The following is a 12,455-nucleotide window of genomic DNA, read 5'->3' on the forward strand; positions in this document are numbered from 1 at the left end:
CATGCTTTATTTTGTATTTAGCTGTCTCGCTTTGTAAGGATAGTCTATTTGTTATCTGGACACTTGGGATCATCTCACACAATGAAAATATTGAAGTACAAATTCATCATAGTAACTGTATGTCTTACTAATGCTATAATGATTTAATGTTAAGAATGTCACAGTAGAAAACAGTAAGTGGAGCTTAAATCTCGTAATGTACTTGGAAGCCATCATTTAAAACATTAGCTCAGCTCATGGCCCCTCTGTGAGCTACTTTATCGAGCTAGGTGACGTCATAATAATAATGCAAATAATTAGCAATAATATGTGCTTATCAATGGCTTAACGCTAGCTAGCGTAGGTGTAACTAGCTACCTCTATCAGTCGGTTACTTCATGTTTGGGTGGATGATGTCCGTGTTGTTAACTTCTTGGCAGCATTTGAAGGCTCTCCTCGTTGATACAAAACACAAATGTTAAGTAAACTTATTCAATGTGCGCCTACCTGCTGCCTCGCTATCTGCGCTATCTCCCCCTCAGTGAGGGACTCCATTATCCTCCACGAGCGACCAAAGCGCACTTTGTGTTGGAGACCGACCGAGGGGCGCGCGCCGCCTGTTGACGCGATGACGTCACACGCACCGGACCGGGCGGCGGATGTAACGGTCCGGCACAGAAGCTTCAAGCGGCTTACTTTTTAGGTTTCTGTCGTGAAATGACATTTACAAATAATTATACCACCACCGAAGTAACACTATGACATCGTCACATACTGTTTGGCAAAATAGTTCAGGTGACATCTGTTGTTTCCGAGTTTTAATGGCGACTGTTATCAGTTGACGGTTGACGAAAACTGCTTTAAAAAAAGGAGCGCTCGGTTTACTCAAACACGCAGCTGCTCTGTGGGGAGTTTGTTTGAACAGTAGCTGTTTTAATACACCCAGATATATCCGCCCGCGACGACAGATGGCTTCGGGCTAATCCTCTTTCACGTGAACCCCTCTCCTCCACAACTTGTCTGTCCCCCTCTCTTTTCTTCTCCTCCTCCTTTTGTTTTTTTAAGAAATAAATCAGAGGAGATTTGTGTTTTCTCCTGTAAAGACAGCGGATTGAGAGTGACGTCAGGTGGTCAACTTCCGGTCCTGTATCTCAAAAATAAAAGTCGTAAGAGCCCCCTCTGCATTTTGGTTTATCTTTCTTGTACACACGACTGCGTATTAATCATATTTAAAAGATGAATGTAAATTGTATTCACACAAAAAATTAGTGTCCAGCAGTATATTAAGGTAATTATTGTATATGTAGATTCTCTGCTCAATTTACGAGAATTTTCAGTTATTTCTTGCTTTTATAACAATAATTTTCGACAAGATAAATGTATCCCAAAAAGATGATAACATTTGTGTTGCCTACATTTGTGTGGATAGATTTATTGTGGACAATCTTCAATCTAATATATTTAGCCTATATGTAGTAGCACCATATATTTTGTGAATTATTTTAAATCCCTAAAATATATAACTAACATTAACTCTAATGAGGCTTATTTTAATTATTTGAAACCGGTATTAATGATTAGCCTCTTTTTTAAATTATTGTTGGCCTACGATAGTCCCGTTATATCTAATTATTTAGCCTTTTATTTTGAAAGAGAGCTGCCCAATGTGACTTTCCCGTGGTGTTACCGATTATTAAAACATTTTCGAAAAGGTTGTCGGTTTTTAAACATTATAGCCTATAAAGTCTCCGTAAAAAAAAGAAAAACTCAAACGCGTGGGTGAGACGCCTTTATTTCGAAAGTCCAAAATCAATGTGCTTCCGGTCTGTGAGCCGCTGCCTTGACACGTGTCTTAACGCGCGCCTTCACGTCGACTACCAGCGCGGAGCACTCAGTGCGCGGCGCTGCTCCGGACTCCACCTGACTTTACCGTCCTCCCCATGAACGTGACCCTCCGGATGCACCATCCCATCATCCCTTTCGGCACGTGTCCATAAAAGGTAAGACTGCCCCCCCCCCATAACTCCTTTTTGATCAACACTATACGGACCTTTAAACTCCTTCAAATTGGGCCAATAAGACCTGCTGCTGTGAGTGCATTCATGTAGGGGCCATGTTATAGCCACACACACATACACACACACAGTTGTTTGTTTGTTTGTGTGTGTGTGTGTGTGTGTGTGTGTGATCCAGTTGTGAGGACAGGTGAGTCACACACACCTGCTTCTTGGATGGGAGGCATGATGGGGTTGGAGAGGCACAAAGAGGACTAAATGGACCTCCTAAAGTAGGCCACGCATCATCATAATCAGAATAATCTCTCCCTCGTTTTCCTCCCCCTTTGTCCGGCTGATTGAGCCAATCACGCGTCAGCAACCGAGGAGAATAATTGATCTTCAAAGCTCCTTTCACAGCAGTGGGAGACTTTGCTTTGATTGAATCGGAAGTTTGAAGGACTTTCCAAGACAATAGTCCGACAGCATGGAGATTTTTAAAGAAAAGGTTGTGTTTTTTTAACCCAAGCTTTATTTTGAAGGCTCACATTTACTTAGAGAGGTCAAAACCTTGAAAGACACACGTTTACATCTATTTAAAGCAACAACAAAAAAGAGGAAGTAGATCACTCCTCCAGTGATTAGAAGCAGTTGTGGTTGTAAGTGATTTAAAAACACGCCTACAGCTGTGTGTGTGTGTGTGTGTGCGCAACTCGCATCGTTAATTCTAATATAACGTAATATCTCTGATCGCACGTTAACTAACACACACACACACTGTGTTAGAGCGCACGTCATATTTTCCCTCTGTAAATCATATTTCGCTCTCCCATCCGAAAATTTGAATAACAAAATAGAAAAATTAGTATGTGCCTTCTCTCCGGGTCAGATGCCGTGCATAAGAACGTCACTTGTCTTGGCCTGACCATAGCAACCCCCCCACACACACTCTCCTCCCTCCTCTCTCTCGCACACACACACACACACACAGTCTGTTAAGCAGGCTTTTCATTATATCCTTAGCCTCTCCTCCTCCCTCCCTCTGAGCACCTGATTAGTTGGCCATTTTGCCCGAGAGCCGTGGAGACTGCTGTACATCTCAGTGTCGCCTCTGACTCAAGCATCCGAGGTAGCCGTCTCACACTCACACACACACACACACACACACACACACACACACACACACACACACACACACACACGTTTGTTAGTTTGGACTTGACCGGTCAGATCCTACTCCAGCTCTTTCTCGTCTCTTTGGACCATGTTTCCTGAATGTGTGAGTAATGAGTTGTCAGATTAGAGGTTGGAGTTCTCAAGTTCTTATGTCGCCATTTCAATGTCTTAAAATTGGGAATGGGGGTAAAAACGATGGACCTGTAGTTGACATATAGTGACGAAGGCTTGATGGTAAAATAATAAAAAACTATATGATTGGATCTATAGTTGACATATGGTCGTAAGAGGTTTTATTTCTTTTTTTAAGAGTTCCTCAACTTTGCTCAAAAAATGTCTCATCGAGGATGTTTTGTCTTTTATCGTCTCTTTATTTTAAGTGTCACCTAGAAGTAAACTGGGCCGCTCTAACTGATGGTCTTCTGACAAGCCATACGTATGTTTCGAGGTCGGCCTTTCTGTTCAGGCCGGCGCCGTCTTGTTGCTTGGTAACGATGTGATCGGCAAACCGGTGATTCCGCAGCCCGAAATTGGAGAGTAAAATGAATCTTTTGAGAACATATGTAGTGTGTGTGTGTGTGTGTGTTCCTCCCAGGTGTGCGTGAGGTCGCAGCATGCATTCGGTCCTCGCAGAGATGTTGGACCCCCATCCCCCGTCTAAACATGCCTCGCCCCTCCCCCCGCGGCCCCCCTCCAACTCGCGCCCCCCCGCCCGTGTGACCACGGCCAAGCGGATCACCTTCTACAAAAGCGGCGACAGCCGGTTCGGGGGCGTCAGGATGGCCGTCCACAAGCGCAGCTTCAAATGCTTCGACGCCCTGCTGGACGACCTTTCCCAAAAGGTCGGTGGGACGAGAGGTTTGAAGCTGACCGAGTGGATGCGCCGGAAACAGCATAAGCTCTGCTCTACATATATACATGTGTGTGTGTGTGTGTGTCCATGTCCAGGTGCCTCTGCCGTTTGGCGTGCGGACCGTGACCACTCCCCGCGGCATCCACGCCATCAAGCGCCTGGAGCAGCTGCAGGACGGCGGCTGCTATCTCTGCTCCGACCGGCGCCGCGCCAAGCCGGTCAACATGGAGCTGGCGGGCAAGCGTCCGAGCGCCTGGCACCACGGCAGCCGGAGGCCCCGGCGGCCCGAGTCCTCGTCCGCAACGCCGCCCGGCCATTCCTCTCGCAGCCGGCGACGGGTCCTGCTGGTGAAGAACGGCGAGCCGGGAATGAGGAGGAACGTGGTGCTCGGCAGGAGGGCCACCAGGAGCCTGAGGGCCTTTCTCGACGAGGCGTCCGAGGCGATGCGGTTTCATGTCCGCAAGCTCTACACTGCCGAGGGGCGCAGGGTACGCACTGTGTCTTTATATTTGTTTTGCAAATAACACCCAATTTAGTGGAAACCGACACGGCGTGAATTTGTTTCCAGATCGACAGCGTGCAAAGCCTCGCGGCGTGTCCCGGTGTGCTGGTGTGTGTCGGTCGGGAAGCTTTCAGCCCTGCGCTGGTGAACTTTATCAGGAGGAGTTCAGAGGAAAAACTGCCCGGTCTGGGCAGCAGGTCTCCTGGGAATGGGGCCCGATCTCCTGCTGCTCAAGAAGCGAGATCGCCACCTCGCGGGCCTCAGTCCAGAGCCAGCGAGCACAGCGACGGGCCCGAAGGCAAGAAGAACGGTGAGTTTGTTGTGGGTAAATACCCGGAACACAAACCTAAATGTCAACATGAGATCTAAAGTAGATTAAAGAGTGCATTGACGTTCCCTTTTCTCTCTCTCTCCCTTTAGTAAACTTCGGTCTGGAAACCAAAAAAAGCATCATCCACCCTCGATCCGATTCCTCAAACCGCTCGGCCCGTTTCTCCTCGTCTTCAGAGAAGTCGTACGGCAACGGCGTCGGCGCCTCCTCCCGCGCCAGGCCGGCTCTTATGAACGACGACATTGAAAAGCGGGTCCTGGTCAACAAAGACGGCAGCCTCTCGGTCGAGATGAGGGTGCGTTTTCGCCTCCACAATGACCAGACCATCCAGTGGTCGACACAAGTAAAGGAATCCCCATCTCTGACGCACGGATGCCCCCTGAGCCAGGCCCAGCCCCACGACCTGCAGCAGGGCCAATCAGAGAGCTGCTCCGACCCTGAAGGCGGGGACTATTCCAGCCAACGCCAGCAGCGTGTGTTGGAGGGGAACAATTGCCCCTGCTGCTCCCAGAGGCTGGAGCAGCAGTACGACTTGTGGGAGAACCCGGCCCACCGCCTCAGAAAGCCTCCCGCCCCTCCCCCACATGCATCCAGCCGCACACACACTGCGACGAGACACACACACTCTTCCTGTCGCGGTGGAGCAGCCGAGTCGCATTCGACAGCCGGAGCGGAGGAGACGGATCGAGCTCCGAGCTCCAGGTCCAAAACGAGCAGAGCCTCCTGGAGGTCCAGCAAAGCCAGTGTCGCAAACTCAGAGGAAGAGGAGGCTGCAGATGATGAAGATGTAAAGAGGGTTCTCAGCAGCTTGTCTGGTCACACAGAACTTTCTCTGCAGTCAAGTAGTGTCTGTCTTGAGGTCAACTCAAACAGTGGAGCGTCGCAGAAGTCCCATCTTTCCAAACGAGCCTCTCCGAAGCGCTCGACTCCTCTCTCCAGCCAGGAGATCGGCAGGGATAGTGTGGACGATGGCTCCGGAGGGTCGGTCTGGTCAACGCAATCGAACGGGACCAACCTCACCAACAATGGCCGCTGCTCTGCATCATCCGACGTCCCGACGGGAAGCGCGCTGAGTGAGGAGATTCCGAGGGAGGCCGAGGGAGAGAACACTGTGGGGAGAGCAAGGAGCTCGTTGTCAGGCAAATCTAGTGCTTCGGCGAAGACCGTTGTTTCAGTCAAGATCAGAACTGAGGAGGATGCCCCTATTGAAAGAAGACCTGATAGCGTCCCGTCTGCTAAATCAAATGGGTCAGCGAAGTCGGGCACATCTCACAAGTCCACTTGCAGTCACTGTGCGAGTGCATTATCTCCAGCTGATGAACCCAAAGCAACTGGACAGGAGGAAGGAATTGAGGCAAAGGAGCGAGCGGCGAGTGTCAAGTCAGCCAAATCCCACAAGTCCACCAAAGCTCCAGAAAGGTCCCTTTCTCCCAGGTCTGGAACTGGAGAAGTCGGAGAAGGAAGGGCAGCGAGTCAAAGGTCTGGCAGATCGGTCAGGTCTCCAATGTCATGTGAGACTAACAATGACATTGTGGGATTGCCAAGCTCTAAGGAAACTGAGATGCCTGAAGATGAGCAGCACAGGTGTGAAAGTGTCACGTCTGCTCGATCGGCCTCCTCTGCCAAGTCCGGCCGCACAAATACTCCAGCCGAAGACACGGCGAAGACCGGCGACAGAAGCCTCAGCGCCACGTCGGAGAAATCGCACACCTCTGTGAAGTCCACCAAGTCACAGAAGTCGAACCGCACCACAGCAGCTAAGACTGATGTTGAAACGGCAGATGACAATGTTGTGGAGGTCAATGCACCACAAAGCAAATCTCAGGGCCAAATGCTCTCACCCAGGAGTGCATGTCCCTCGAGGACCAAGTCACCCAAAGGGCAGAAGGTGTTGCCGGGCCCCAGTGATGGAGAGACAAGAGGGCCCAGTGCCTTGTCGGTTACCTCCAGGAATTCAGGAGATGACGTCACTGAAAATCAGGCCATCGGTCGACCAGCTGGCGAGGCCAACGGGAAAGAGGAGATGGCGGACGACAAGAGTCCCTGTGGTCTCAGGCCTGAGAGCAAAGGAGAGGATTCAGTCAAAGAGCACAAGGCCAAATCCAGTCGCAGTGTCAAAACGTCCAGTTCCCAAAAGAAAGAAATGAAATCCTCCAGCCCCCGTCCCGCCCACAGCCCCAGACCAGGCAGCAGAGTGGAGGCGCCCAGTGAGGGCACCCCGTCTCCATCTCTGTCCGCCGCCGACACGCTGAAGGAAACCTCGGCTGCTGCGCGGCCACACGGCCGACAACCGAAGGCCGGTGCGAAGGCCACGCCGAAGGAGCGTGCAAAGAGCAGGAACCGGGCGGATCCGGAGGCGTTGGATCCGCCGCCCGCCCGTCTGCCCGACGCCTCCCCCAACGAGGTCGTCGGCGACTGGCTGCGGAGCATTCCCGCCAACAGCGGCGTGCTGGCGCTTGGCGATGAGGTGGTGGAAGAGAAACCCGGAGAGGAAAAAGCAAAGGAGGAAGAGGCTCCGGAGAGAGTTGAGGAGCAGGAGACGGCGGAGGCCAAAGAGGGAGAAGAGGAAGATGAGGGAGCAGAGGAGGAGCAGAGTTCAGCTGACGCAGACGCCCCGTCTTCCCGCCCCAATGACACTCTGCCCAGGAACGCGTGTTCTTCAGCCGCAGTCATGAAGGTTCTCCTGAGCTCGTCTCTGGGTCGATGTCGGAGCATGCCGGAGGTGAGCCAATGAGATGTCAAAGGATTAGACCTCTATGTCTTTAGGATCAAACTATGTAGGCTGCATCTAACAGCTATTTGTTTACAAAGCTTTAAATTTGAAGAGTTGGATTATAGAATTCCAACGCTTTTCTCCAACAGAAAACGTTCATATTCACATTTCATTATACATTTTAAAGGATGCCGCATTAATGCAGATGTTCTGTACGTAACACATTCTCTGCCATCTTCTGTAGGCGTCTCCGGTTTATGGGCGGAGACTGAGCACATCAGCCAGGGGCCTCTTGGACTGTTTGGCCCAGCTCATCGAGCCAGCATTAAGACCTGGCTTTGACCTGAAGAAGGACCAGCACTATGAGGACATCATAGCCACCCTTCAGTCCCTCTGGCTCACTGAACCCAGGAACACTGAGAAAGAGGAGGCCACGGGAGCCAGGGAGGCCAAGGGCGTCGGCACAGAGCAGGTGTCTCCGCCGAGGTCCTCGTCCGGGGTGGGAATGAGCAGCGGCTCTGGTGGATCGGGGAAGGAGAAGGGAAACCCACCTGGAGGTGAACCGACGCCAAGCAAAACAACAGAGACCTCTTTACATGACGGGGCAGCGGAGAAGGTGGTGGAGGAGGAACAAAGTACGGTCCCTCCGAGTCTGGAGAGCCCAAAAGCCCCCGACCCCTCGTCGTCGGAAAAGAGCTCCGCCACCGACCGCGAGACGGCGGATGACTCCAGCTCCGCCGCGCCCCCGACCGCCCTGCGAGCACCCGTGTCCAAAAGACAGTCCCAAGACCCCGATCCCGCGTGGGTCCTGCACCTCCTGAAGGAGCTGGAGAAGCAGATCATGAGCCACTACGTCAGCGCCATGACGGAGTTCAAAGTCCGCTGGGACCTGGCCGACAGCGTCGTGCTGAACACCGTGAGGGACGAGCTGAGGGACGAGCTGAGCCGACGCATCCAGAGCAGCGTGGATCGCGAGGTAAAGAAGATTCAGGGTCGCGCCGGCAGAGGGGGGAGGTTCCCCCGGCCGCCGCCACGAGGGAACCTCTCCGGGGAGTCCACCGTGACGGACAACAGGCGGCGGAGACTGAAGGTGAAACCAAATCCTTTTCTCATCTCAGATGCCGTCGCTCGAACAAGCGGAGAAGATAACGCTCGATTTTTTTTTCTTCTTCTTCTTCAGGTCATGAAAAAACAGCCGTTGATAACGGCCGAGTGCCTGAGCGACGACGACACGCCGGACGAGTTCAGCGACCGGCGGAGCGACGACGAGTACTGCCCCTGCGACGCTTGCGTCCGCAAGAAAATGGACGCCCGGCCTTTCAAACCGAATCCGCTGGCGTCCGAAGCTCCAGTGGTGATGGAGTTTGACCTCCTTAAGATACTGCAGCTGAGGAAAGACCCCGCGACTGTGCACGCACAACCCGCGGCGGGGGGAGGTGATAGCAATGTCGCAGACGAGGAGGGGAGGAGTTTAGAGGTACTGCAGGAGGAGGAGGAAGATCAAACTAAAGAGGATATCAAAGCTCACATTGTTTTAGAGGAGACGATCCCAGAGGAAGATGAGGAATTGGCGAAAGAAGAGGACGGGGAAGAGGCGGGAGAAAAGGAGGCGAAAAGTAGCGCAAGTGATGAAGCAGGGGAGGAGATGGCGAAAAATGGTGATGAAGAGGAGGAGGCAGAATGCCACTGCCAGCGTGATATAAATGAAGAGGGAGAGGAGGAAACGGCGGGAGAAGATGCTGAGAAAATTAACGACAACACGGGTGAGGATGAGACTGGGGAGGAAGATGAGAGAGTAGGGGAGGAAGGAACAGGGGGTGAGGAGGAGGAGGAGGAGGAGACAGTAAAGGCAGCAGATGAACGAGAGTCCACTGAATAAGACGAGGAGGCGGCAGAAGGAGAAGAGTGTGAGGTGTCTGAAGACGAAACGACAGAAAGGGAAAGTGGAGGAGAAGAGGCGTCCGGGGAAACGGAGGATGATAACGCTGGAAAAAGAGAAGACATCGGGGAGGGAAACGTCAGCACCTCAGCAGAGGAGGAAGATGACGAGGATGAGGAGTCGCATGAAGACGAAAAGGGAGGAGAGAGTGAGGAGCAGGGAGAGGAGGCATCGGAGGAGGAAAGAGCCTCAAAGGTACAATCAGTCAAATTCCTTTCTGGCTCAACTTTGACCTCATCTAATTGCCGTAGTTTAGCACAACAGAACAGTAAATGGATATAAACACAAACTTAATACATTGACATCACATAATAGTTTTTTTGCGGATATAAGAACATTTTGAGAAACAAATCTATTTATATCTGTGAAGCTTTTATATATATAAATAGATAATTAACGATTGTTATGACAAGTTGTGGTCTTCATATTTTATTCTGACATTAAATATATTTTATATTTATATTATCCAATCAGAAACCAATGGCAATTCTAATTTGAATCTATCTAAAAAGGTTTAACTCAATATAATTGTATGACATTCATTTATTTTCTTTTACGTGGTTAAATAAGTATATAATGTTGTTTTAAAGTTTGTATTAAAGTGGGTTGGATAACATCACTGACCGCACAAGAATAAACTGACGTTCTAGTTTTGAGAAACAATTTTAGCACCACCTTTATTGAAACGCCAGCCCTGAACAAAGTCTGCTGCACCGTCAAGAGGAATCTGACCTGCAGCCTGAGCGCTAAGCCTGTGGGAAAAGATAATCTGGTTATCCAATTAGAAGGACCGAACAAATCTGTTGTGTTGGACGTTGTTGTCGGTCTGTTGAATAAAACAACCTCATTGACTCTGTAACTGCAGCCGCTCTGACTGACTGACACTCATTTTAAGACCAACGGTGACTTTTGTAATGGATGGACGAAGAGATGATAAAGAACCACAAAGAAATATAACTACTACACACAGACACAAAACACACACAAAATGACCATAAAGAGACACAAATTCATTTAAGAGATACAAAATTACTTCAGAGACACAAAAGGACTTCAAACAGACACTTGCTGACTTTAAAGAGACACTAAATTACTTCAAAGAGACACTTAATGACTTAAAAGAGACGCAAAATGACAATAAAGAGACTCTAAACATTTATAGAAACACAAATAACTCTCAAGAGACACAAAAAATGACAAATATTTACTAAAAGACACAAAGGTACTACAAAGAGATAGAAAAGATTACAAAGAGAATGAATGAAAAATAGAGACTACATTCCCAAAACAATCCCAACCATCTGTTGTCTCGTAATCCGTCCACGCTTTGGCGATGTAACAAACACAAAGCTATAATTAGTTAATGAAGTAATCATCCCAGTTGTAGGGATAATGTACCTCTTGTTGGACCCTCAGGGCCGGGGGGTGACCGCCACTGAGGGAGAGGAGGCCGACCGCGAAGACTTGGACACCGACGGCAAACGTCCGAGCGACACCAGCGTCGACGACTCGGGAAGCGAGGGGGCCGAAACCACGGGGGGGCAGGAGGAGGAAGAGGTACGCAAGAGGAAGGCCGGCGCTCTCCTCCATCAGTTCACCAGGAGCTCCGTGGAGTCCCAGCATGGCTCCCACCACCACCCGGAGAGCGCCATTGAAGTGCCCAAACTGGCCACCAGTGGTGGCAGCGCAGGTCCGAGGAGGAGCCGCTCGCCGGGCCGGGTGCAGCGGCGCCGACCCAAAGACACCGACGGCGAGCTGGATGACTTTTAACCCAAACTCGTAGAATGACGTAGGCTAAAGAACTGCGACCACGAACTCCAACACTCGAAGCACTTTATCCTTCCAGAGCCGGCATAGAATCTTGAAGCCACCACTGTATCCTATTTAACTATATTTATATATTTCTTAAGGTAATTGTACATACCAAGGGATATGTCTATTTATGTATTGCATGTGTATGAAGAAGGTATATTTTTTAAACAAGCTAAATAAGTTGAGACCAGCGGGTGTATCATGTGACCACAGGTTTATAGCCATGAATGTACCTCAGAGATGTGTTTTAACTGCCTGTTTCTGTCGTGTATCGATGCTCTCCGTTCAGTTCCTCGTCTCGTTTCCTTCTCTGGGGTCTGGAAGGTCATCTCCTCGCTCTTACTCAACTATCAGCTGAAACCCGTTTTTTCATCGACTAAAGCTCTGTGATGTAACCTGATTATCTGAAAGGAACTGTGTGACATTTTTGAGCCCGAGCGGATCGATATACCTCTCAGGTCTGTAGCTAAAGCCAGGAGACGGTTAGCGTAGCTTAGCACAAAGACTGGAAGCGGGGGAGACAGCTAGCCTGGTGCTTGAGCTGTACTTTAAAGTCACGTTCCACCCCAAAATGGACAGAAAGGAAAAATATGTATTTCTAAATCGCGCAAACTGTATTTTAGTAGCTTTATTATAAGATGTAAATACAGCAATTATACCTCATTATATGTTAGAGACCAATAATTGTACGTACATTTTTATTCCCAGGTTTGAAGTTTGAAGAGGGAGAGCATCTCTTTCTCTGCTGCTTTAATATAAGAGGTGTGCGTTTGCAATGACCGGCAGTGTGAAACGACCGCGTGAAGCTGATGCCTTACTGTAGCCATGGTTACATGGCGGTAAATCGACAGAGGGGGGAAGATCGTGATGAGCTCTCTCTCAGAAATTGTTGAATTGGCTGGAATGAAAAATCAAAATATATACTCGTATGTATCCTGTTTTTTGAGCTGACCTCCAGGCTCACTCCCTAACTGACAAAATCCTCCTCTGTGTGGCACCGAGGGTGTGTGTGTGTGTGTGCCCATGCTGCCATCGGTCTGTCACCAAAGTGAGCATCATGTACCTCGAGCAAATGACTGTGATGATGTTGACGTGAATAAAGAAGGAAGGTGTTGTGCTCTCTGATGTGTGCTTGGCTCCGCTCCAAAGGTCTCCA

General features: G+C 49.9%; 1 protein-coding gene across 1 annotated transcript; it reads left to right on the plus strand.

Moving 5' to 3' along the window:
• Positions 1-1,864: 1,864 nt before the first annotated feature.
• Positions 1,865-12,419, plus strand: rp1l1a (rp1 like 1a). Its single transcript, XM_056430818.1, has 8 exons — positions 1,865-1,979; positions 3,745-3,991; positions 4,098-4,490; positions 4,571-4,814; positions 4,925-7,557; positions 7,793-8,638; positions 8,729-9,311; positions 10,904-12,419. Exons 2-8 carry the CDS (start codon positions 3,785-3,787, stop codon positions 10,924-10,926), a joined length of 4,929 nt encoding a protein of 1,642 aa, XP_056286793.1. The 5' UTR covers positions 1,865-1,979; positions 3,745-3,784; the 3' UTR covers positions 10,927-12,419.
• Positions 12,420-12,455: the final 36 nt, after the last annotated feature.

The sequence above is a fragment of the Pseudoliparis swirei genome, chromosome 14, assembly GCF_029220125.1.
Source record: "Pseudoliparis swirei isolate HS2019 ecotype Mariana Trench chromosome 14, NWPU_hadal_v1, whole genome shotgun sequence".
In the NCBI taxonomy this organism is placed as follows: Eukaryota; Metazoa; Chordata; class Actinopteri; order Perciformes; family Liparidae; genus Pseudoliparis; species Pseudoliparis swirei.

Bases quoted from the DNA above. Each gene is read 5' to 3' on its own strand.
- rp1l1a (XM_056430818.1), top strand. From the start codon at position 3,785: ATGTTGGACCCCCATCCCCCGTCTAAACATGCCTCGCCCCTCCCCCCG. The intron at 3,992-4,097 runs GTCGGTGGGACG...GTCCATGTCCAG, and splicing joins TGGACGACCTTTCCCAAAAG to GTGCCTCTGCCGTTTGGCGT. The intron at 8,639-8,728 runs GTGAAACCAAAT...CTTCTTCTTCAG, and splicing joins ACAGGCGGCGGAGACTGAAG to GTCATGAAAAAACAGCCGTT.